Raw genomic sequence first — 24,949 nt, forward strand, 5'->3', positions numbered from 1 at the left:
GGGACTTTGTCTTGCTAGACTTCTGCTCGGCACAGATTTCCTGCACACCAAAGGGCTGTTAGATCTTAAGAACTGCTGGCCTGTGGATGCAAAAGACTTTGGGTCGTTACCCTGTACCCACAGTAATTCCCCTTGATGACCCTGTCTAGCACGTGCACCAACACGTGAATTCACTTGTCTGCTGGGCAAATTCCCAAACTTCATCAAGCCCACATTTTCCACTACAGTCACAAAGCATGGGATCAAGCACCACATTTCCACACCCAGTTCAATGGTCCACGCCCGTGCACGTGGCCTGGATTCAGAAAAGCTGGCCAGTGTGAAGGCTGAGTTTGATTACACAGAATTGCTTGGCATTGTAAGCCCGTGGGCTTCGCCCATCCACGTGGTTCCTCGGCCCGATGGTGGTTGCTGTCCATGTGGTAATTACCGCTACCTTAACAAGGCCACCACGCTGATTGCTACCCAGTTACACATATTCAAGACTGTTTGGCACGTTTAGTTGGAAAGATAATTTTTTTCTGCAGTGGACTTAGCCAGAGGCTACCATCAGGTCCTCTGTGTGTTGACAATGTTCCCAAAACACTGTTGCAACTCTTATTTGGCCTATTTGAGTTTCTGTGCATGCCATTTGGCCTGAAAATGCAGCAAAGATTTTCCAGCGACTAATGGACTCTGTTAAAAGACTTAGATTTTCTTTTTGTTCACCTGGACGACATACTTGTCACCAGCACATCCAAAATCAAACACTTATCACATCTCTGCACATTTTTCAAGTGCTTAAGCCAACATGGGCTGATTACTAACCCCGCTAAACACCAGTATGGGTTGTCTGCTATTGACTGTCTGTCACTGTATCTCTGCAGAAGGTGCAACACCCCTGCTAAGAAAAGTCCCTGCTGTTATGGACTTTACAGTGCCCCGTACTACCTAAGCACTGCAAGAGTTTTTAGGTATGGTGAAATTCTATTACAGTTTTGTTCCAACAGCTGCTGAACTTATGTGCCCCTTGTATAGTGCCCTTAAAGGCAGTGCACCTAATCGCATGCTGGAGTGGTCAGCAGACATAACTAGAGCATTTGACAACAGCAAACGAGCTCTTTCGAATGTGACCCTACTTGCTCTCCAATGCACCTATAGATATCACTACCAATGCCGCAGACTATTCTATGGGTGCTATGCATGAAGGAGGCCTTCTTCAACCAACAGCTTCGCTTCCCCAACAGGAAATACATGCTGTTTGACTGCGAGCTTCTCGGTCTCTATCCGCCATTTTGGTTTTCTGCTGGAGTGTCGGATTTTACACTGTTTGTTGACCACAAACCCCTCGTGGATGCGATGGCCAAAGTGTCAGACTCTTGGTGTGCGTGACAGCAATGCTACCTGGCTTACATTTTGGAATTCACGGTTGACATATGGCACATTGAAGGGAAGGATAATGCTGTGGCTGACTGTCCCTCACAGCCTGCATTCAATCCCGTATACACAATGGGATTGACTACGCGGGCGTAGCAGTCGGCCAAGCTACCGATGATTCCAGGCTTACAGAACAACAGTCACGGGCCTGCGGTTGGCTGACTGAGTTCTGTGCTGTCAAAGTCAATCCTATGGCCACTGCAAATGCAATGTTCTGCTACTGCTGATTTCTCTGGGTAACCCAAACAAATACACCTCCTGTGCTCCTTGATGTGAGTTCCCACCGTGTGTCCCGTCTGGCTGATACACACCTCCCCGTGTTCACAGGGAGTCCTGGAAACACCAGCTGTCCTGAGTTACCTTTGACCTGCATAAGCTGTGATTCACACTTCCTTATAGGTTTGTGGATAGTATTAATCCGGTATTTCTTCAGGATCCTGCCGATCTTTCCAGAAACTGTGGAAAAATAGGGAAGACAGATGGTAGCGGCGGATACATCCTCATTGTTAGGTTTCCTGGTTTACTGTAGGCCCTTTTAAAGACCTGATTGATTTCCTTCACCTTGTAGCCTTTCTGTAGGAATGCCATGCGTAATTGCCTTCTTTCATTGGGGAGACTATCCAGGTCTGAAATAGTTTTCACATGGTCATTCAAAATAGAAAGAACCACTCCATATTGGGAGGTGTGATGGTGGCTGTTATTATTGAAGTATAAATCCATGTGAGTGGGTTTCCGATGGAAGCCATGTCCAGTTTCCATTGTACTAGAATGATAAAAGAACAGGAGGCAACTGTTCTTCTCCACCTCCATCGTAATTTAAAGGCACTACCACCTGTCTTCCTTATATTTCCACGGCTTCTGGAAGGATTGCCAGGATCCTGAAGAAATACTGGATTAATACCATCCAGGGTTTCACTGGACCTTAAAAACTGCTCTGAGGGCCTCCCTGCCAGACAAGTGTCGGATTTTGTGAATAAAGCAAGCGAGAGTCGTTTTATGTGCTTAACAAAAGCCACAGCCCTTTACTGCCATTACCAACAAACTAAAAGCAGTTGCCTTAAGCTGACAATATTATGTCAGCCACTGTAATGATGACATTCAGACTCCTCCACCACTGTCCTTACAATGGCAGCTCAGGCTGATCACTGGACAGATCCTGGTAGTTCAGTCACCCACAGATCCTGAAGCTGTGCTTCAAAGAGTTCGATTTACAAAGACTTTCCTCACTGTTACCTTTCAGCTTAGATTGTTTGACAGCAGAATGTCCGTGCCCGGCCATCTTCGGGATTGCCTTGTTGCCCTGGCGCTCGGCGATGTGCATCGGTGAGTGACTCTTGGCAGCCACAGGGAGCTTGCTGGAGAGTTTCCGCAGTAATATGGCCTGGGAGTGCTTCACTCTGCAAAGGTACAGGAACAGCAATTCAATCACAAACTAGGAACAAGGAGCAATGTCTTGGTCTCGAGATTAACACACAACATTAGACCATAAGATATAGCAGCAGAATTAGGCCATTCAGCCCATCAAGTCTGCTCTGCCATCTCATCATGGCTGATCCACTTCCCTCTCAACCCCATTCTCCTGACTGCTCCCCGTAAGCTTTCAAGAACCTATCAACTTCTGCCTTAGATGAAACCAGTGATGGGATCCACAGCTGCCTGTGGCACAAATTCCACAGATTCATCACTCTCTGGCTAAAGAAATTCCTCCTCATCTCTGTTCTATATGGATGTCCATCTTTTCTGAGGCCGTGCCCTCTGATCCGAGACTCCCCCACTATAGGAAACATCCTCTCCTCATCCACTCTATTTAGGCCTTTCAATATTCAGTAGTTTTCAATGAGATCCCCCCAAATTCTTCCAAACTTAGTGAGTACAGGCCCAGAGCCATCAGATGCTCCTCAGACATTAACCCTTTCATTCCTGGAATCAGTCTTGTGAACCTCCCCTCCAATGTGAGCCCACCTTTTCATAGCTAATGGACCTAAAACTGTTCATAATACTCCAACTGTGGTCTGACTAATGCTTTATAAAGCCTCAGCATTACATCTTTGATTTTATATTCTAGTCCTCTCGAAATGAATGGTAACATTGCACTTGCCTTCCTCATCACTGACTCAACCTGCAAATTAACCTTTAGGGAATCCTGCACAAGGACTTCCAAGTCCCTTTGCACCTCTGGTTTTTGAATTTTCTTCCTGTTTAGAAAATAGTCTGCACCTTTATTGCTTCTACCAAAGTGCATAGCTGTACACTTCCTGACACAGTATTCCAGCTGACACTTCTCCTAATCTGTATGTCCTTTTGCAAATGCCCTGCTTCCTCAATGCTACCTGCCCATCTATGCTGATCTTTGTATCATCTGTAAACTTGGCCACCAAGCCATCAACTCTGTCATCCAGAAAAATGACATGATTGTGACATGACTGTGGTAAGATCACATGATAATGACATGGGTCAAATAACGCTGAAAACAGGAACCAGAGGCAGAAAATGGCCCTGCCTTCCTTAGCCGGTGCTGCCGTTTAATAAGATAAGTCAGGACAGCGGCTAGGAGGGTGAGGAGACTTGTTGTGACCATAAGACCATAAGACATAGGAGCAAAATTAGGCCACCTGGCCTATCGAGTCTGCTCCACCATTCAAACATGGCTGATCCTTTTCTCTATCTCCTCTACAACCCCAGTTCCCAGCCTTCTCCCTGTAACCTTTGATGCCATGTCCAATCAAGAACCTATCAATCTCAGCCTTAAATACACCCAATGACCTGGCTTCCATATCTGCATGTGGTAACAAATTCCACAAATGCATCACCCTTTGGCTAAAGAAATTTCTCCGCATCTCTGTTTTGAAAGGGTGCCCCTCTATCCTGAGGCTGTGCCCTCTTGTCCTAGACTCTCCCACCATGGGAAACATCCTTTCCACATCTACTCTGTCTAGGCCTCTCAACATTCAAAAGGTTTCAGTGAGATCCCCCCTAATCCTTCTGAATTCCAGTGAGTACAAACCCAGAGCCATCAAACCTTCCTCGTATGATAACCCTTTCCTTCCTGGAATCATCCTTGTGAACCTCCTGTGGACCCTCTCCAATGCCAGCACACCTTTTCTAAGCTGAGGGCCCAAAACTGTTCACAATACTCAAGGTGAGGCCTCACCAGTGCCTTATAAAGTTTCAGCATCACATCCTTGCTCTTGTATTCTAAACCTCTTGAATGAATGCTAACATGGCATTTGCCATCCTCACCACCAACTCAACCTGCAAGTTAACCTTCAGGGTGTTCTGCACAAGGACTCCCAAGTCCCTCTGCATCTCAGATTCCTGGATTTTCTCCCTGTTGAGAAAATAGTCCACACATTTATTTCTACTACCAAAGTGCACGATTATGCATTTTCCAACACTGTATTTAATTTGCCACTTTCTTGCCCATTCTCCTAATCTGTGTAAGTCACCAAAGACACTCGCAAATTTCAGCTCTATCATGGGTACTAGCCTCCTTAGGACATCTTCAAGAAGTGATGCCTCAAAAAGGTGGCATCGATTATTAAAGTCCCCCATGACTCAGGTCATGCCTTGTTCTTATTGCTACCATCAGGGAGGAGGTACAGAAGCCTGAAGGCACACATTCAATGATTCAGGAACAGCTTCTTCCCCTCTGCCATCTGGTTTCTGAATGGACATTGAACCCATGAACACTACCTCACTACCTTTTTCCCTTTTTGCAATACTTATATAATTTAGCTTTATATACACATTTTTTACTATAAGCACAATTTTTATTACCATGTATTGCATTGTACTGATGCCCTATAACAACAAATTTGACGACGTATGCTGGTGATATTAAACCTGATTCTGACGCTGAGATTATATTCTCGACTCCACATTGCCATCAAACATAGCAACCTTTCTCCCCTTGCCTGCGCATCATCATTCTCTTCTACGTTAAAGTACTCACAGACTCTGCTCTGACTACTCCTTGGACGGCAAAGCTCCACAGGTTCACAATGATCAGGAAGACACCTCCGTGTACAATGGATAGTGACTTCTTTTTGAATAGAGTACCACAGCTCGAGACGCTGTAGCAGAGCAAATCCTCTCACATCCGCTCTGTCCGGATCTTACAACATTGAACAGTGCAGTACAGGAACAAGCTCTTTGACCTGTAGCATACGTGCCAAACATCACTGGCACAGTAACATGGTGGTTAGCACAACGCTTTACAGTACCAGCGACCTGAGTTCAATTCCCGCTGCTGTTTGTAAGGAGTTTGTGCGTTCATCCTGTGACCGCGTGGGTTTCCTCTGGGTGCTCCAGTTTTCTCCCACAGTCCAAAAACGTACCAGTTAATTGGTTAATTGGTCATTGTAAATTGTCCTGTGATTAGGCTTGGATTCAGTCAGGGGATTGCTGGGCAGAGCAGCTCAAAGAATCGGAAGGGCCTACTTTGTGCTACATCTCAATAAATAAATAATAAAGAATGCTAATTTAAAAAGCATGTCTAATTACACATGTTGAATTCCTTCCTCTCCAGCCCTTGACCTTTCCCACTCACCTGGCTTCACCTTTCACCTTCCAGTTAGCCTCTTCCCCTCCCTGCACCTTTTTATTCTGGCATCTTCCCCCTTCCTTCTCACTCCTGAAGAAGGGTCTCGGTCTGAAACGTTGACTGTTTATCCATTTCCATAGATGCTGCCTGACTTTAGTTCCTCCAACTTTTCGTGTGTATTGACATGGTCCATATCTTCCATTCCCTGCCTGTCTAAGTGGCTCTTAAATACCACTGTATTATATATGCTTCTACCACGAACCCTGGAAGCCCATTCCAGAAACCTGCCACACCTTACCTCTCTTACCTTCGACCCTGGGTAAAGGAATCTGTCTATCCTATCTTTGCCCCTCATAACCTGATAAACTTCTACCAATATGAATTCAGCCTCTAATGCTCTTGCTGATACTCTCCAATCCAGCCCACATCCTGTTCTGCATTCCCCACCCTTCCCGAAATGAGGCAAACAGAACTGCACACATTATTTCAAATATGGCCTCACCAAACTTTTATACAGTTACAACATGACTTCCTGACTTTTCTGGTTAACAAGGGCCTCCAACAGTCTGGGTCGACCATGGGTGCTGCATCCTAGCTGACTAGATACATAAGCACCAGCAAGCTGTTGCCCATGTAACAAGCTCCCTTCTCCACCATCAGATGAATGATGGCTCTCAGTAGCGACTCCTTCAACTTCCTTCAACTTCATCTGTGGGAGCAGCTTCATTTCTACCTTTGATGTCTGTTTTTTGCTTTTCAGTGTGGATGGGATTCTGTTGAAGACTCTGACCCGGAGTTACACTCAGACTTCGGTTCTTTGTGGTGGTGAGACCGGCTCCCGGGGGCTCGCGACTGGCCATTTTTCGAAAACCTAAGGACGCAGCTTAAAAGACAAGCGTGCCTTCAGGGTTCCGAGGTTCTGCGTCCCTGTGGACAGGCTGACGCTAAGCCGGTGCCAACTACCGAAGCATTGCAGGAGAAAGCGGGACATTGGGAAGAGCAGATCAGCTGTCAGAGGCTCTGCACTCGGTGAATCGCGCGCTCTCTCTCATCGGTAGGTGAGAGATTATTGCCATTTCCCCAGTCGAAGAACTCGGGTAAGAAAAAGCAGTGCGACAGACTTTTAACCATAAATAAGTGAGTTGTTTTGTTATGTCTCCCCTCTCGCTGTCTAAGGGGAGACCTTTTTTTCTATTTTATTATTGGACACGCTAAAGGCAGGAAACATGTTCCCGATGTTGGGGGAGTCCAGAACCAGAGGCCACAGTTTAAGAATAAGGGGTAGACAATTTAGAACGGAGTTGAGGGAAAATTTTTTTCACACAGAGGGTTGTGGTTCTGTGGAATGCTCTGCCTCAGAAGGCAGTGGAGGCCAATTCTCTGGATTCTTTCAAGAAAGAGATAGAGCTCTTAAAGATAGCGAAGTGAAGGGATATGGGGAGAAGGCAGGAAAAGGGTACTGATTGTGGATGATCAGCCATGATCACCGTGAATGGTGGTGATGGCAAGAAGGGCTGAATGGCCTACTCCTGAACCTATTGTCTATTTATTAGGGGGAGAGAGAGAGAGAGAGAGAGACAGACTCTGAGGCCGAAGCCGTGGCCTGTGGTCTCAAATTGTCGGGTGAATGACTAGATTTTGTTGTACTGCAGATCATGATCTTTATTAGGGGCTTTACTATTGCTTGCTTTGTGGGTGGAGGGTGCTAATGCTTTTTTGCAGAAGAGGGTGGGGTGGGGGAGGGGCGTTGCTGTGCTGCTGCTTGTATGTGGGAGGGTTGGAGGCGGGGCTTTGGGGTTGTAACGTTTTAACTGTCACTCATTTTTTGGAGCACTCAAAGAATTCTTGTGGATATCTGTGAAAAACAGGAGCTTCAGGATGGATATTGCAGATATTTCTCTGATATTGAATGGAACTCTTGAGCTATTAAATTACTGAACCCAAAGGAACAGCAGAGACTGACGTCACTTTGGCATCAGCAGTGTCACAGAAGTTGGCAGTCAGCATTTAACTCAATGTTGGACTGCCTTAGGGACTCCAGCTCCAGACTTTTCCATAGGGGCTTACTCCCAAAGCCTTCCCTATGGAATATATCCACAAGACAGCAAAGGTTTGAGATCAGAATTCTCCTTCTCCCAGATGAGCTGACAATCGTGGCTGAGAAGCTCCATCGGTCCGAAGGGTTTCCTACTCAGCACCCTAACCAATTAATGCAATATGCTATATGCCATCTTTGCAACCTTCAGAGAGCTATAGACTTGCAACTGAAGATCCCTCTGCACATCTGTTCTCAAAGGACCTGCATTTTACTGAATGCATTCCTTTCAAATTTAACTTTCCAAAATACAATCCTCACATTTGCCTTTTCCCTGCCCATATTTTGGACTTTCTTCCTTGAAACATAGGAGATTGAGAGGAGATTTGATAGAGGTATACAAAATTATGCCAGCAGACTTTTTCCACTGAGGTTGGGTGGAACTACAACCAGAGGTTGTAGGTTAAGAGTGAAAGGTGAGGTTTAAGGGGAACATGAGGGAAACATTTTCTCTCAGAGGCTGGTGAGAGTGTGGAACGAGCTGCCAGCACATGGTGCATGCGAGCACGGTTTCAGCATTTAAGAGAAGTTTGGATAAGTACATGGATGGTAGGAGTATGGAGGACTACGGTCCTGGTGCAGGTTGATGGGAGTAGGAGATTTACATGGTTTGCCATGAACTAGATGGGCCAAAAGGAAAGGCCCAAGGTTTGATCGATACGAGTGGTATTGGAAAGGTTGGGTACGGGCCAAATCAAGCGAAGGAACCCAAGCCCATGGGCTAGGTCTGAACATTTGAAATGGCCTGGGTGTTGGAGTCAAAGGTGTGAGACGGGCCAGTTTGGCTGTCTGCTCCATGGGATTCACTCGCCCCTGTGCTGGACTGAGGCTGTGTCCTGCAACGAATGAACATCTGGATCGGCTGCACTGATGCCCGGCTTTGTGAACTTCAGTTCCAAACGCTGTTTGCTTGCTTTTATTGTTTGCACGATTTGTTTTATTCCTCTCTCTTTGCACACTGCGTGTTCGATGGTCTTCTTTCATTTCTTTCGGGTTTCTTTGTTTTGTGGCTGTCTGTAAGGAGATGAATCTCAGGTTGTATAATGTATACATACTTTGAACTTGAAATACTGGATTGATCTGAGGCCTTGAGGTTGGTTTGGCTCAGCAAGTGGAAGAAAACAAAGATAAGATGCACATTTTTTAACCGTCCATTTCAACACTGAGCTTTAAAAGTAAACCCAGAAAAATATTGCTTTAAAAGTTAAAATTGACTTTGCTGACTTCAAATGCTATAAGTTAATGTGGCTTAATATGAAGTATGTTTAAATACTGGCTAATCACAGGTTTCAAAGCCATCAGGTTACAAAGACAGGGGATAAGTTACTGAAGCCTCATAATCCAAAAGTGAGAGTTCAAATCACACCATGGTAACTGAAGAATTCTGGAAACTCAATATCTTGCTTTCAAGTAGCTTCTGTGTCATTAACTGTGTGAAAAACCACGTTGTTGTAAAAATTCACTGGTTCAGTGATGTTCTTCCTGGAAAGAAATCTATCTTGAGTCAGCCTGGCTGTGTAGGAGACCAGACCTGCTCGTAACAGGCTGGAAAACCACAAGATTGGACACCAGCCTGGCCTGTGTAAGAGACCAGACCTGTTCTGGATAAGGGCTGGTAAACCACAAGATTGGTCACCAGCCTGGCCTATATAGGAGTCCAGACCTGCTCTGTAACAGGCTGGAAAACCACAACTTTGGACACCAGCCCAGCCTGTGTAAGAGTCCAAACCTGCTCTATATCAGGGCTGGAAAACCTTGCTGTTGGAGCACCACCCTGGTCTGTATAACAGACCAGACCTGCTCTGCAACAGGACTGGAAAACCACTACATTAGATACCAGCCTGGCCTGTGTAAGAGACCAGACTCGTGCTGTAACAGGGATGGAAAAGCACACCATTGGACGCCCAGCACTGAATTCACAACTCACAGATCTTCCACAGATTGTCTCCTGTGCTGGGACCCAATAGCATTGAATTCACAACTCATAGACCTTCCCCCCGATCATCTCCTGTCCTAGGATACCAGAACACTGAATTCACAAATCACAGACCTTCCCCCCGATCATCTCCTGTCCTAGGATACCAGAACATGGAATCCACAACTCAGACCTTCCCCCAGATCATCCCATCCCAGGATATCAGAACATGGAATTCACAACTCACAGACCTTCTCCCCGATCATCTCCTGTCCTAGGATACCAGAACACTGAATTCACAACTCACAGACCTTCCCCCAGATTATCCCATCCCAAGATACCAGAACACTAAATTCACAGTTCACTGAACTTCCCCCCGATCATCTCCTGTCCTAGGATACCAGAGCACTAAATTCACAACTCACAGACCTTCCCCCAGATCATATAGAACATACATAGAATAGTACGGCACAGTACAGGCCCTTCGGCCCACAATGTTGTGCGGACCCTCAAACCCTGCCTCCCATATAACCCCCCATCTTAAATTCCTCCATATACCTGTCTAGTAGTCTCTTAAACTTCACTAGTGTATCTGCCTCCACCACTGACTCAGGCAGTGCATTCCACGCACCAACCACTCTCTGAGTAAAAAACCTTCCTCTAATATCCCCCTTGAACTTCCCACCCCTTACCTTAAAGCCATGTCCTCTTGTATTGAGCAGTGGTGCCCTGGGGAAGAGGCCCTGGCTATCCACTCTACCTATTCCTCTTATTATCTTGTACACCTTTATCATGTCTCCTCTCATTCTCCTTCTCTCCAAAGAGTAAAGCCCTAGCTCCCTTAATCTCTGATCATAATGCATACTCTCTAAACCAGGCAGCATCCTGGTAAATCTTCTCTGTACCCTTTCCAATGCTTCCACATCCTTCCTATAGTGAGGCGACCAGAACTGAACACAGTACTCCAAGTGTGGCCTAACCAGAGTTTTATAGAGCTGCATCATTACATTGCGTCCCGTCCCAGGATACCAGAACACGGAATTCACAACTCACAGACCTTCCCCCCAATCACCTCCTGTTCTAGGATACCAGAGCACTAAATTCACAACTCACAGACCTTCCCCCAGATCATCCCGTCCCAGGATACCAGAACATGGAATTCCCATCTCACAGATCTTCTCCAGATCGCTTCCTGTACCAGGACCCGATAGCATGGAATTCACAACTCACAGTCCCTCCCCAGTTCGTCTCCTGCAGCAGGACCCAAAGGCACTGAATTCAGAACTCGCAGACCCTTCCCCCAGATCATCTCCTATGCCAGGATCCCAAAACACTGAATTCACTCCTCACAGATCTTCTGCCAGATCTTATTGTGTGCCAGTACCCCAAGCACTGAATTCACAAATCAGAGCCCAATAACGGTGGTGTCATCAGCAAATTTATATATGGCATTGCAGCTGCGCTCGGCCTCTCAGTCAGAGGCGTAAAGCAAGTAGAGCAGGGGGCTAAGTACACAGCCTTGTAGTGTGTCTGTGTTGAGGGAGACTGTGGAGGAGATGTTGTTTCCAATCTGACCTGACTGGGGTCTGCAAGTGAGAAAATCGAGGAGCCAGTTGCAAAAAGAGGTACTGAGGCCAAGGTCTTCGAGCTGTGATGAATTTTGAGCAGATGCTAGTATTGAATGCTGAGCTATAGTCAGTGGCGAGCATCCTGATGAATTCGTCGTCATTGTCTCGTTGTTGCAGAGCTGAGAGAAGGTCCAGTGAAATAGCATCTGCTGTTGACCTGTTGTAACCTCAACTCCTGGGCTGCACATCCCAGGCTCCCACCATCTCTGTGTAAAAAAAAAACTGACCCTACCTATGTCCTTTAATCTCCCTCCTCCCACCAACTAAAGCTCTCTTCTCCAGTATTTGACATCTCTGCCCTGGGAAAAGGTTTCTCCACTGATGCCTCTTGTAATTTTATAAAGCTCTGATACTGGAGATCTTTGCTAACACACACCAAATGCTCGAGGAACTCAACAGGTCAGGCAGTATCTATGGAAATGAATAAGCAATTACCTTTGGGCTGAGACCCTTCATCAGGACTTCTCCTAAGCCTCTGACGTTCTAGGGATTACAACCTAAACTTGTCCAACCTCTCCTTACAGCCAAGAGTGCAAGGGATGTTGCATTGTCATTAGATCATCAGCTGCCACTCTGCATTGCATTGTGAACCCACTGTCCCTACAAGGTACAATCTCCAGCGTGCTTCAGGCACGGCTCCCCCTTAGTTCCAGCAGCCCCGGTACTCACGATAGTGGCTGCCGTCGAACTGTGGCTTTCTTCCGGCCAACGTAACGGGAGATGACTGCTTTTCTTCCCCCTCGCCCTCTTTCTCCCTTCATGCTGCTGCTGGTGGACACGATTTCCAGAGGCCGAACTGTGATGTTCGACTGGTGCTGCAGGGATACCTCAGTCTCACAGCGTCTGCCCTCAAAGCCGGGCTTGCACGCGCAGGTCTGCGGCCGCTGACAAAACCCACCGTTACGGCAGCGTGGGATGCAGAGTGCTGTAACGAAGCAGGCAGCAACAGTTGGAGATTAAAGAGATTAGTTTCATTTGTCATAAATACATCGAAACATATACAATGAAACGCATTGTTTGTGTCAGTCCGAGGACGCGCTGGGAGGGGGCAGCCTGCAAGCTTTGCCATCTTTCTGACGTCAACATAGTTATGCCCACAACTTATTAACTCTAACTCGTACATCTCTGGAATATGGGAGCACCCGGAGGAAATCTACGCAGTCACCAGGAGAACATACAAACTGCTTACAGACAGTGATGGGTCAGCAACATCTCGCAAGTATAAACTCCAGCCGACCCTTCCCCTCAGTCTGAGGAGGAGGGTAACTGCCACATTCTGCCCATGAACCACATGGGAGGGTATGCACTGACGTCTGAGATTTCTGAAATTTCAAAGGTATGAGATGCAAAGAGACTTGGGAGACCTCATGCAGGATTCCCTAAAGGTCAATTTGCAGGTTGAGTCTATGGTGAGTAACGCCAATATGATGTTAGCAATCATTTCAAGAGGATTAGAATAAACAGTAAAAGCAAGGAGGTAATATTGAGGCTTTATAAAACACTGGTGAGGCCTCACTTGGAACATTGTGAGCAGTTTTGGGTCCCTCTCCTTAGAAAGGAAGTGCTGACAATGGAGAGGGTCCAAAGGAGGTTCACGAGAATGATTCTGGGATTGAACGGCTTCTCATCTGAGGAGCGTTTGATGGCTCTGGGCCTGTACTCATTGGAATTCTGAAGAATAAGGCGTGACCTCATTGAAACCTATTGAATGTTGAAAGGCCTCAATAGAGTGGATGTGTGGAGGTTGTTTCCTCTGGTGGCGGGGTCTAAGACCAGAGAGCATAGCCTCAGAATAGAAGGGCATCCTTTTAGAATGGAAATGAGGAGGAATTTCTTTACAAACAGGAGAAAATCCTGCTGAAAGGTCTCGACTCGAAACATCATCTATTCTTTTCCAATGGAAGCTGCCTGGCCTGCTGAGTTCCTCCAGCATTTTGTGTGTGTTGCCAGGGATTTCTTTAGCCAGCGAGTGGTGAATCTGTGGAATTCATTGCCACAGGTGGCTGTGGAGGCCAAGTCATTGGGTATATTTAAGCAGAGGTTGATAGGGCATGAAGGGATACGGGGAGAAGGCAGGAGATGGAGCAGAGAGGAAAATTGGACCAGCCATGATGGAATGGTGGAGCAGACTCAATGGGCCAAATGGTTTCCTGTATGTCACCAAGAGGCATCACAGAGGAGCCATGAAAGTCACACAACTTCATCCTATGGCAGTGAGCCACGGCCACAAAATGGAGGGAGGAATTCGCGAAAGTTGCCATTACTGGGACAACGGTACTGTAAAATCAAAACCTCTAAATATTGGAGATCGAAACTCAGACAGAAAACTCTGAAAATCCTCATCAGATCGGGACACAGAACTGACAGTCATCGACCTGAGATGATGACAGTTTCACTTCCCACAGAAGCAGCCTGACAGGGTGAAGTTTTCCAACATTCGGTATTTATTTCTTAGTACTGACTGACAAATTGTTGGAACCGTAAGAAAGTCCCCAGACCCTGATGGATTCCATCTGGGGGTTCTGAAAGTGACAGAGAGATAGTTGTGTTTGTTACAGCTTTCCAAAATTCCCTAGATTCTGGGAAGGTTCCAGATGACTCAAAATGTTATTTGTATTCAGATGATCTATGAATATGATTCATCGAATGAACTATGAGGAGTACACCAGTCAGTGCACTTGGTTGGTAAATAAGATTGTGGCTAATCCTTTACTTCAGCATACTGTTCCTGATCTAATCATTAACCCAACTCCCATCTAACTACAGGGACATTTCAGCCCCTTGCAACACACTCAGCAGGCCAGGCAGCATCGATGGAAAAGAGTAAACAGTCAACGTTTCAGGCCAAGACCCTTCTTCAGGACTGGAAAGCAAGGGGGAAGGTGGCAGGAAGTGCCCTCCCCCAGAGTGGTCACACCTGCTACCGTGGCAGGCGTATGGGACGGTGTGTATAGAGAGTACCGCCAATCAGTTCGAGGGCTCCACTACTCCAAGGGAAAGCCTAATAAATTGGCCTCTGTTTCTTCTTGCAGTTTGTCTCTGAAGGGTTGGGGAGATGATTTGTCTTCACAATAAGTGTGGGTGAATTTGAGTGTTGCCAACCCCAGCTCTTCTGGCTGGAGGAGGTGTCTCAGTAGATTCAATAGATACATTTAATATCGGAAAAATGTATACAACATATATCCTTATATTCTTTTTTTCACAAATATCCACAAATCCACAAAAGCAGAGGAGTGCCCCAAAGAATGAAGGACAGTTAAAAGTTAGAATCCCAAAGCACCCCCCCCCAGCTCCCCCTCTCACGCACAAGCAGCAGCAAAGCAAAACACTCCCCCCCACACCCCCACCAGCAAAAAAGCATCGGCGCCCTCCACCGAGTACGCAAGCGCGCAGCAAAGCATCAATAAAGACACAGACTTGCAGTACCCCAAAGACTACTCATTCACCCGGTAATTCGACCACAGGCTCCCTCTCTCTCTAATAAGGGGAAAAAGGGTGTCCCCAATTCACAGTGAGAGGGGAGACATAACAACACCTCGCTGATTTTTGATGTTAAAAGTCTGTTGCATCGCTTTTTCCGAGGTCTGTGCCCAGAGAATCGGCCCCAGAAAGGCTCAGGTCTCTGGACACACAACCCCCGGCAGCTAACCCGCTGCTCCCGATGTTCCATGTTCTCCCGCGACGCCTCAGTCAGAGGCACCAGCCTTGAATCAGCACTTCCCCAGAGCCACGAAAATCTGGCATCCCGAAGGCGCGCTAGTCTTTCTGACTGCGTCCTTGGGATATCAAAAAGCGGCTGGTCACGAGGCCCTGAGAGTGGGTCCCATTCCTGCAAGGAACTGGTCAGAGTGCAACTCCAAGTCAGGGTCTTCCAATGAACCTTGAAAAGGGAAAGAAGAGATATCAAAGGTAGAAATAGAGCTGTTTCCAAAGATGCAAGCAAAGAAGTCGCTGTTTAGCGCCGTCTTGACTTTGCTCCGCTCTCCGAGTCTTTACCCACGCTAGCGAGAATTACTCCACTCTGTATAGCCGAAGGTGTGTGACTGTCCTGGGCCAGTCACTGGGGCGTGAAGGGACATTCACTGTGTGTGTGAGGTCCATGAGGAATTAACCAGCCACATCCTGGGTCTCTCAGCCTCCCCTGAAAGGGCCCAGAAATAGCCTCCAGTTTCTGTAATGGCATTCCTGTCGCCGCCACCGGCCGTCAGCTCGACAGGATGCCTCACGCGGCTGCTGTTGCAGATGCGTCCACTCCAGGGTCTCCAATTCAGTGTTTTTCTCAGCAATCAACTCAAAAAAACAACCTCCGGTTTACGATGGTCCTGCTGAATCGCAGCGATTTCTGGCTGGTGGTCGAGCAAACAGAGGAAACAACTAAATACTTTGTAATCACTCTTTTTCTGCCAAATGAGCATCGCAAACAGTCGCCTGCAACTTCCCTTTGGACTTGGAGGTAATTCGATGTGGCAGAACCAAGGCAAAACGAGGCAGTGGGCCTGTTGTCGAGAGCAAGGAAGACCCAAGGTTCGATTGATTTAAGTGCTGGGCCGAATCAGAAAGGTCCGTTACTGATTAGCAGGGTCCAGGCCCCAAAAGTGTACTGAAATGACTGATCCCGACGTACAGGCGACAATTTAAACGCCGGAGCAGACTGAAAAGGTCATGGTGTCGAGACCAGAGACAAGAGATGGGCCAGTTCAGCTTGCTGCTTCACTCTGAGCTAAGCTAAAGGTCCATGGACTACAGCTCTCAATGCTATTTGCTTGCGTTTATTGCTTCCACAAATTGTCTTTTTTTCTGCACATTGGATGTTTGATGGTCTTTTTTTTAATGGATTCTTTTGGGTTTCTTTGTTTCATGGCTTTTTGTAAGAAGATAAATCTCAAGGTTGTATAATGTATGCATAAATGTACTTTTTTTTAGATTATGAAGACACGTAGTCCTCTTTTATTGTCATTTAGTAATGCATGCATTAAGAAGTGATACATTATTTCCTCCGGTGTGATATCACAAAACACAGGACAGACCAAGACTGAAAAAACTGACAAAACCACATTATTATAACATATAATTACAAACAGTGTAACAATACCATAACTTGATGAAGAAGTCCATGAGCACAGTAAAGTTCAAAGTTTCTCAAATGTCCCACATCTCACGCAGACAGAAGGAAGAAAAAATCTCCCTGCCATGTCGACCACAATCCGACTCTGAGTCATCCGAAAACTTTGAGCTCTGATCAGTTCTCTGACACTGAGTACTGAGCGCCATCTCTGTCCGAACGATTCAACCTCCTTCTCAGTTGTCAAAAGCAGGCAAGGCCGGGGATTTTGAGACCTACCCTCCGAAAGATTCCCGACACACAGTAATGACAGCAGCGGACGAGCGTTTCAGAAATTTCTCCAGATGTTCCTCTGTGCTTTCACGTCCATTCTCCATCAAATCAGAATTGTCCACGGCCCCTATTTAACAGATACGATATCATTTTTCACCGGAGGGTTGCGCACACGCAGGCGTGCCGCCATCTTCTCCTCCCGCTTTGAAAACCATCCCTGCTTTGTGAAATGTAGCACAGGACACCATAGAAGCCTGTCTAATGTACTGTCCCTACCTTAGGAATGTAATAGAGCAGGGGGTTCCAACCTGGGTCCATGGACACCTTGGTTAATGGAAGGGGTCTGTAGCATAAATAAGGTTGAGAACCCTTGGTATAGAGAAAGCTTCACTCCATACCTAACCTGTCATGAAAAACTAGTTTCTAATTTTGTTTTACTTTATCCAGTAAGAAATGTAAATTCAAACAATCTACCCAATAATTTTCAATGGTATTCACTATAGAAGATACCCCAGGATATATTGGAGAAAATTTGGCCCCAGCTGCCTTGAAACATTACAGCAGGAGATGGCTTTGATGCGTTGGTTTGGGGAAGGAATTTCAGATCCCAGGAATGGCCTCTGACATTCCTGTGTACACTGCCACTCACAGGGCAAACACAGGCTGACACAGGGGAGTAAATCAGAGAAATACGTCAATTACTCAGTCCCAAAACAATGTCGGGGAAGAAGGTGACGGGCTGCAGGTCCTGTTCCTGCATCTGGACTGTGCCAGGACACAAAACTCTGTCGTTGTGTGGCTGGTTAAGCAGACTCTGACTGGAATTTGTCAGTGAGACCAAAGAATTGATTGTGGACTTCAGGCCATCACGGGCACTAGCCTCTGTATTATCTAGGACATTTTCAAGGAGCAGTGCCTCAGAAAGTTGGCATCCATCATTAAGCATCCCCACCACCTAGGATATGCCTTGTTCCCACTGTTACCATCAGGGAGGGGATACAGAAGCCTGAAGGCGCACACTCAATTATTCAGGAACAGCTTCCTCCCCTCCGACATCCAATTTCTGAATGGACATTGAACACGATCTCACTATGTTTTTAACTTTTTTATTCTTGCAATACTTATTTAATTTATTTAATATATATACTTAATGTAATTCACAGTATGTTATCTATTATTATGTATTGAATTGTACTGCTGCTCCAAAAACAACACATTTCACAACCTATGTCGGTGATATTAAACCTGATTCTGATTTGTGTGATATGCCCGCTCTAAAGGCTTGGGAAAGGAAAGGAGCTGGCAAGATGCAGATTAACTATAACCTGTGATATACTGATCATATTGTTCTGGTCTTTGTGCTAAACTGTATGAGGTCGTTTCAGTCACTGCCATGAGTAGTTCTACCCCTGGAATTTTTTCATTAACCTCACTTGAAAATTCATCTGATTCAAGTCTGACTCTCTCAGAAGTTTGTCTTTTCCTGTTGGACACCTTGTTGGGCTGTAAAATATACCAGGTGTTGCTACACCAACGCCATCAATCATTGTGCTTACTGCAACACACTGCTGGCTCGCTCTCTGCTGGGATGGGTTCACCTTAAGTTCTGATGAAGCCCTGCTGTTGGCTGATTGTAACTGAAGCTGACAGCAACAGTGCAATAGGGAGCCACACTACGTGGCTCTACAGATGAGGACAGATAGGCCAAGGGCCAGGATCTGCGGCAGTAGTTGGAGCCCTGGGTTATTAGGACTCTAGTACAGGAGCTACAGTGAGCAGTTCAGCAGATGAGTGAGGAACATCGTGCAGCCGTTCTGCACCTGCAGGTTCCTGTCAGCATTCAGTGTCTGGTCAGAAGTGACCACCGATATGAAGTGGAAACATCAGACACTGCGACCTTACTGGAACAGAACAGCTCAAGTGTTTCGCCTGGAAAATGTAGATATCCGATCTCTCTCTCTCGCTGTCTGCAAAGAACCTGCTCCCTCCAGGGAATGAGGCATATACACACTTACTGGTGATTCAGCAGGGATCAAGGTTCAAGATTCAAAGTTCAAGGTACATTAATTAACAACGTATAAATGCAGAATACAACTCTGAGAATTGTCTTCTCCAGACAACCACAAAACAAAGAAACACTATATAACCAGGTCAAAGTAAAGCATTAATACCACTGCCCCCCCCACGCAAACAAAATGCGCAGATGGACTGAAACCAGTGTCAACAATAAGCAAGCTTAGACAATCAGTCTCCATTATGTCACAGGGACAATTGAGTATGGCCAGAACGACAGGTACGTTCATGTCCTAAAGACGTCTAAAAACGTCCAGGCATTGTCTCCGCACAACATCCTAGATTCCATCAGGGTTAGTGACTCCAACTAACTTCAACCTCTCTTTCCTTTGAACCTGGCTGATTGGACTTGTGGGCTAATCCGACAAAGAATCAAAGCTATGTTGAGGAGGGAGCCCACAGACAGGATCATATAGTAATTGTGTGCCTACGATCAGAGCAGGTGGAGAATTAGAAATGAGAGCTCAGACTGGTGTTCCTTGCTCAACTCCATTTACACTGAAGAACTGCAGTTGGAAATGCCATTCAGAACGTTGGGAATAGAACAATACTGGGAGCATGATTAATGCACAAGATGATTCATAACAGCACCTAATCCAACATTCCCAGGAAGGGGATTTATTTACTCAGATACAGCGTGGAGCAGACTCTTCCAGCCCTTCGAGGCACACCGCCCTGCAAACCCCCCATTTAATCCCAGCCTAATCACGGGACAATTCACAATAACCAATTAACCCTCCTCCCACTGTCTTTGGACAGTGGGAGGAAACCAGAGCACCTGGAGGAAACCCACACGGTCACAGGGAGAACTTACAAACTCTGTGCTACCTTCAGGACTTCCAGTTGATCTTCTTGATTCAGTCACCGGTATGAACCCCCAGACTAACTGACAATGGGACCCGAAGTCTGCGGTCGCCAATTCACCGGCCCTTGTGCCTCCTGCTCTCACGGATCTCTGATCCAGGGACAGCCGGTGTCCACGGAAGTCCCTCATCACCCACCCACATCACTGGCCTGGACTCTGGCCTACCATGAACTCCTTCACATCCCTGTCGCTAAGCCCCAACCTGACCCCTAACTCCCCTCTCTCTGTCACATCTATGGGGGTGGAGGTGAGAGATGGGCTAGCTCGGCTCGCTGCTCAGTGGGGTCTGCGTGTCTCAGTGCTGGCCTGACGCTGTGACCAGAACCTAATGAACACAAGAGCACAAAGGGAACTAGGCTGCTATCGTCACAGTCATCAGTAACTGCAGATCAGTGCACACAATCATCAGATAGTGGCTACAAGGACATCAACAATCCCTCTATGGTTCAACACGAGTTGATAGGGTGCTTAACAAGGCGTCTGGTGTGTTGGCCTTCGTTAGCTGGGGGATTGAACTCAAGAGCTGCGAGATAATGTTGCAGCTCTATAAAACCCTGGTTAGACTGTACTTGAAGTATTGTGTTCAGTTCTGGTCACCTCACTATAGGAAGGATGTGGAAGCTTTAGAGAGCCTGCAGAGGAGATTGACCAGGATGCTGCCTGGATTTATTTTTTGTTAATTAGAAATACACCACAGTAACAGGCTCTTCTGACCCAATGAGCCTGTGCAGCCCAAGTACACCCATGGGACCTATTGATTACTAACCTGTACATATTTGGAGTGGGGTGGGGGAGGCCGGAACTCCTGGAGGAAATCCACACGGACCGCGTCAGAGTTGAACCCTGCTTGCTGTGCTGTGATAATGTTACGTTAACTGCTACACTATCGTGCCATTTCCGAGAGCATAGCCTATTGAGAAAAGGTTGAGTCAGCTGGGGCTTTCCTCTCTGGAGCGAAGAGGTGACGTGACAGAATGTACAAGATGCTAAGAGGCATAGATCAAGTTGACTGCCAGTGATATTTCCTGGGGTGGAAATGGCTAATACAAGAGGGCATAATTATAAGGTGATTGGAGGATGTATGAAGAAGATGTCAGAGGTAGATTTTAAAGGGTAGAGGGTAAAAGGACACGGAACATGCTTTTTGGGGTGGTGGTAGAGACAGATGCATTAGGGACATTTAGCAGCCTCTTAGATAGGCGCATGGATAAACAAGGTGGAGGGTTATGTGGGAAGGAAGGGGTAGATTGATCTCAGAGTAGGTTAAAGTGATACCACAGCATGGTGGGCTGAAGGACCTGTACTGTGCGGGCATTGTTCTGTGTTCTATGAAGTGTCAGGGTGATCACACGGGTCTGTAACAGATGATCATGAGTTACAGGGAGGGGCTGGCCAGGCTGGGAGAGAGCTCAAACATAGGAGACTGAGACCCTACCACACTGGCTCTGTGTTGATAAGGGAACTTCTGTAAACTAGGTGATGGTGTTGTTCAATGTGGCATCATTTATTTCCAGGTACATTGCGAAACAGGCCCCTCCAGCCCAATGAGCCACGCCACCCAGCAACCCACCTATCTCAACATCATTACATGTGGACAGTGCAGAATTGGACCCTAGTTGTGATTGGTCAAGGCCTGTAGGGATACAGAGAGAAGGCAGGAGATTGGGGCTGAGAGGGAAAATGGATCGGCCATGATGAAATGCCAGAGCAGACTCGATAGGGCAAATGGCCTAATTCTGCTCCAAATCTTATCTGGATCGGCTGCATTGATGCCCGGCTTTGTGAACTTCAGTTCAGAGTGCTGTTGTCTTGCTTTTATCGTTTGCACAATTTGTTTTATTCTTCTCTCTCTGCACACTGGGTGTTTGATGGTCTTCTTTAATTTCTATTGGATTCTTTCGGGTTTCTTTGTTTTATGGCTGCCTGTAAGGAGATGAATCTCAAGGTTGTATAATTTATATATACTTTGATAATAAATGTACTTTGAGCTTTGAACTTGAAAAATAACACAAAGCCTGAACCATGACCTTGACGGAGAGCAAAGTTCAGTGCCAGCTTGCCTCGAAGTCAAGATAGGAAGGCTCGCTCTTCCTAATGGGCATGTGTATTTAACACCACACACAGAGTGGGGCCGGGTGAAACCTGTACAAAGTTTTCAGTTGTTAATTAAAATTAACCTTTCTTTTTACTGCTCTGGGCATTAGATTTACCATAGTGCTCTGTTTGTCGCAGACTCTCCAAGGTTCAGTGCAAGATTCATACTTTCCGGTCTTGGCGCAGCACAGAAACGTCACGGTTCACACAATAATTTGCAGTACCAGGAACCCCGGTTCAGTTCCCACCGCTGCCTGTAAAGAGTTTGTATCTTCTCCCCGTGGCTGCATGGGTTTCCTCCAGGTGCTCCAGTTTCCCCCCACAGTCCGAAGGCATACGGGTTGGTAGGTTAATTGGTCATTGTAAATTGCTTCAGGATTAGAATAGGATTAAATCGGGGTATTGCCGGGCAGTGCAGCTGAAGGGCTGGAAGAGAGATAGAGAGAGAGAGAGAGAGATGTAGAGAAATAGAAATAGAGAGAGAGAGAGTTGCAGAGAAATAAAAAGAGAGAGAAAAAAAGGCAAAGATGAAGATCGATGGACAAGGTCTGGAGATTGGAGACCCATGGGCCTGTCCTGGGGTTAACGACAGTCCATGTGCGAGGGAGAGTGAGTAGGGGACAGGGATTATTTTGCTGTTGTTGTGTTCTGTTTTGCTCTGCTGAGCATTGTGGGCAAGCTACACTGGCCCCAGAATGTGTGGTGACACTTGCGGGCTGCGCTCAGCACATTGTTAGTTGTGTTGGCTGTTAATGCAAATGACACATTCCACTGTATGTGATAAACAAGTGAATCTCAATCTGAATCCCATGCTTGTGATCCCTGAGGTGAGTACAGAGATTTCTCCTCAGTAGATCATCAGCAATAATGTACATGCTGTTGTCCAGCATCAGAAGAGAAGAGGAACACTGATGTTGCCCACCAACTAATTTATATGTTGGTTTGAATCAAATTTATTATCACTGAAATATCCTATGAAATTTATTGTTCTGAAGCAGCAGTACAGTGCAATACTTATAAGTCACTATGAGTCACAATAAGAAATATATGAAAAATAAATAAATAATGAAAAAAAGCCAAATAGTTTATGGACACAAAATATTCTGCAGATGCTGGGGTCAAAGCAACATGCACAAAACGCTGGAGGAATTCAGCAGGTCGGGTAGCATCCATGGAAACGAACAGTCAACATTTATGGAAGTGTTCAGAGATCTGATGGTGCAGGGGAAGAAGCTATTCTGAAAAAGTTGAGTTGGTTCATGACACCTGTGTTATTATGTGTGTACATCATAAAGAATTTCATTGCCTAGTATGCAATGCGGGTGGTTCACCCGGAACGGGAAGTGACATTGGTGAACAGGAGACACGCGCATGCACACATGTACTGTACGCTCTTGCTGGGCTGAAGGTCTTGAGTAAAATATGGTCAAGCTGAAACCATTCTGTAAATTGGTAAGTAAAATATGTTCTAGCGTTTGAAAACCCAAGCAAGGTTGTCTTTGTTAAAGAAGAAACATAACATTGTGGCAGGAGTCGGCATGAGGTCTAAATCTGAAGCCTAGTTGAATACCGCGAGCAAGTAAGAATGAGTCTCTAGGTTCTGACGAAGAGGAGAGAGGCTGCCTGCAAGAGAGGATGCTGTCTCGAAGTTCAACAAGGGATTCAGTGAGAGAAGCACGGACAAACTCTTATGGATAACCTGAGCGGTTTTCTGGCAAACTAACTGATAATTGGAAATGCTTCAAACAGCAGTTCAATATATATTTAGCAGCAAGCAGCAACAGAGGTGCAGAGGAAAAACTGAAAGCATCTATCTTTGTACACGTAAATTGGTGAAGATACTTTGGACATCTACAGGAGCTTTCAAATTGATGACACCGACTTTAAATTGGACACTCTGATGACAAAATTTGAGGAGTATTTTGTCCCAAGTAAAAATATCACACTTGAGAGATACAAGTTCTTTTCCTGTGAACAGAAACAAAGTGTTAGCTTTGACTAATACTTAGCTGAGCTTCACACACTGAGTAAGTCCTATGAGTTTGCAGATTTGAGGTACTCACAAGTTAAAGACAGAATAGTCTGCAAAATCTCAGATAATGGACTCAGAGAACGTGAAAAAGATTTGACACTGGAAAAGGCAGTATCGGGCAGCAGAGACCACACAAGCACAAGCTAAGGAGCTGCACAGAGTAGAAACAACAGTGCATGCTGTGAAAACAGAGGGCCAGAGCACAAGGTATTTCCTAAAGCAACAACATAGCAAAGAGATAGGCTCAATCTGTAAGTGCAGCGAACGTGGCAGGTCTCAAAGATGTGTCCTGCTTATGGGAAGTCCCGCAATAATTGTGGAGAGAAAAATCATTTTGCCAAGTGCTACGAAGCTGGGGCTACCAAGAGGAAGATGCACACTGTTGCTGAGGAAATTGAGGAAGCCTTTGTAGATTCTCTGCAGACTGCTGGTGCTGGTAAAACTGAATGAATTGTTCCAGTGACTCTGATTGAGACAGTAATTCCATTCAAGCTTGACACTAGAGCCCAGGTAAATCTGTTATCCATGGATGATATTTCAAATCTCCAAACTTACGGGACTCTCAAAGTAAAGATCAAGATTTACTCAGTGAAATTAAAAGTGACGGGCTATACAGCAGAGAATGTTCCAATAAAAGGAGGCTGTATAGTGACCTTCAAGCACAAAGAACAGCACCTAAAGACACAGCTACTGATTGTAGATAAGAGAGTATTGCCAATATTAGGTCTGACTGCATGCAAAAGGCTCCTGGTAGAAAGAGTTTTCATTGTGGCTTCACAGACCAAAGACGACCAGGCAACACTCAAAAAAGAGTACGCAGATGTTTTTGAGGGGCTCGGATGCTTGCCTGAGATAACTTGAGAAACTCATAACAGTATCCTTGAGAGGTACAGAGAAGTTATGCAAGAAAAGCACAAGAACTTCAACTTCCATAGACATCCATACCAACTACA

The 24,949-nt window shown here is 46.0% G+C and overlaps 1 protein-coding gene across 3 annotated transcripts in view; it reads right to left on the reverse strand.

The window, feature by feature from the left end:
- Positions 1 to 12,441, reverse strand: part of LOC140206160 (latent-transforming growth factor beta-binding protein 4-like) — a 182,823-nt gene extending 170,382 nt beyond the window's left edge. For all 3 annotated transcript variants that reach the window (XM_072274402.1, XM_072274404.1, XM_072274401.1), the window contains exons 1-2: positions 12,267 to 12,441; positions 2,650 to 2,813 (exon numbers count right to left, since the gene is read on the reverse strand). In XM_072274402.1, coding sequence (XP_072130503.1) covers positions 2,650 to 2,813; positions 12,267 to 12,358 — 256 coding nt within the window. In that variant the 5' untranslated portion in view covers positions 12,359 to 12,441. The remainder of the gene's footprint in view (positions 1 to 2,649; positions 2,814 to 12,266) is intronic.
- Positions 12,442 to 24,949: the final 12,508 nt, after the last annotated feature.

Source organism: Mobula birostris, chromosome 12 (genome assembly GCF_030028105.1).
Source record: "Mobula birostris isolate sMobBir1 chromosome 12, sMobBir1.hap1, whole genome shotgun sequence".
Taxonomy (NCBI): domain Eukaryota; kingdom Metazoa; phylum Chordata; class Chondrichthyes; order Myliobatiformes; family Myliobatidae; genus Mobula; species Mobula birostris.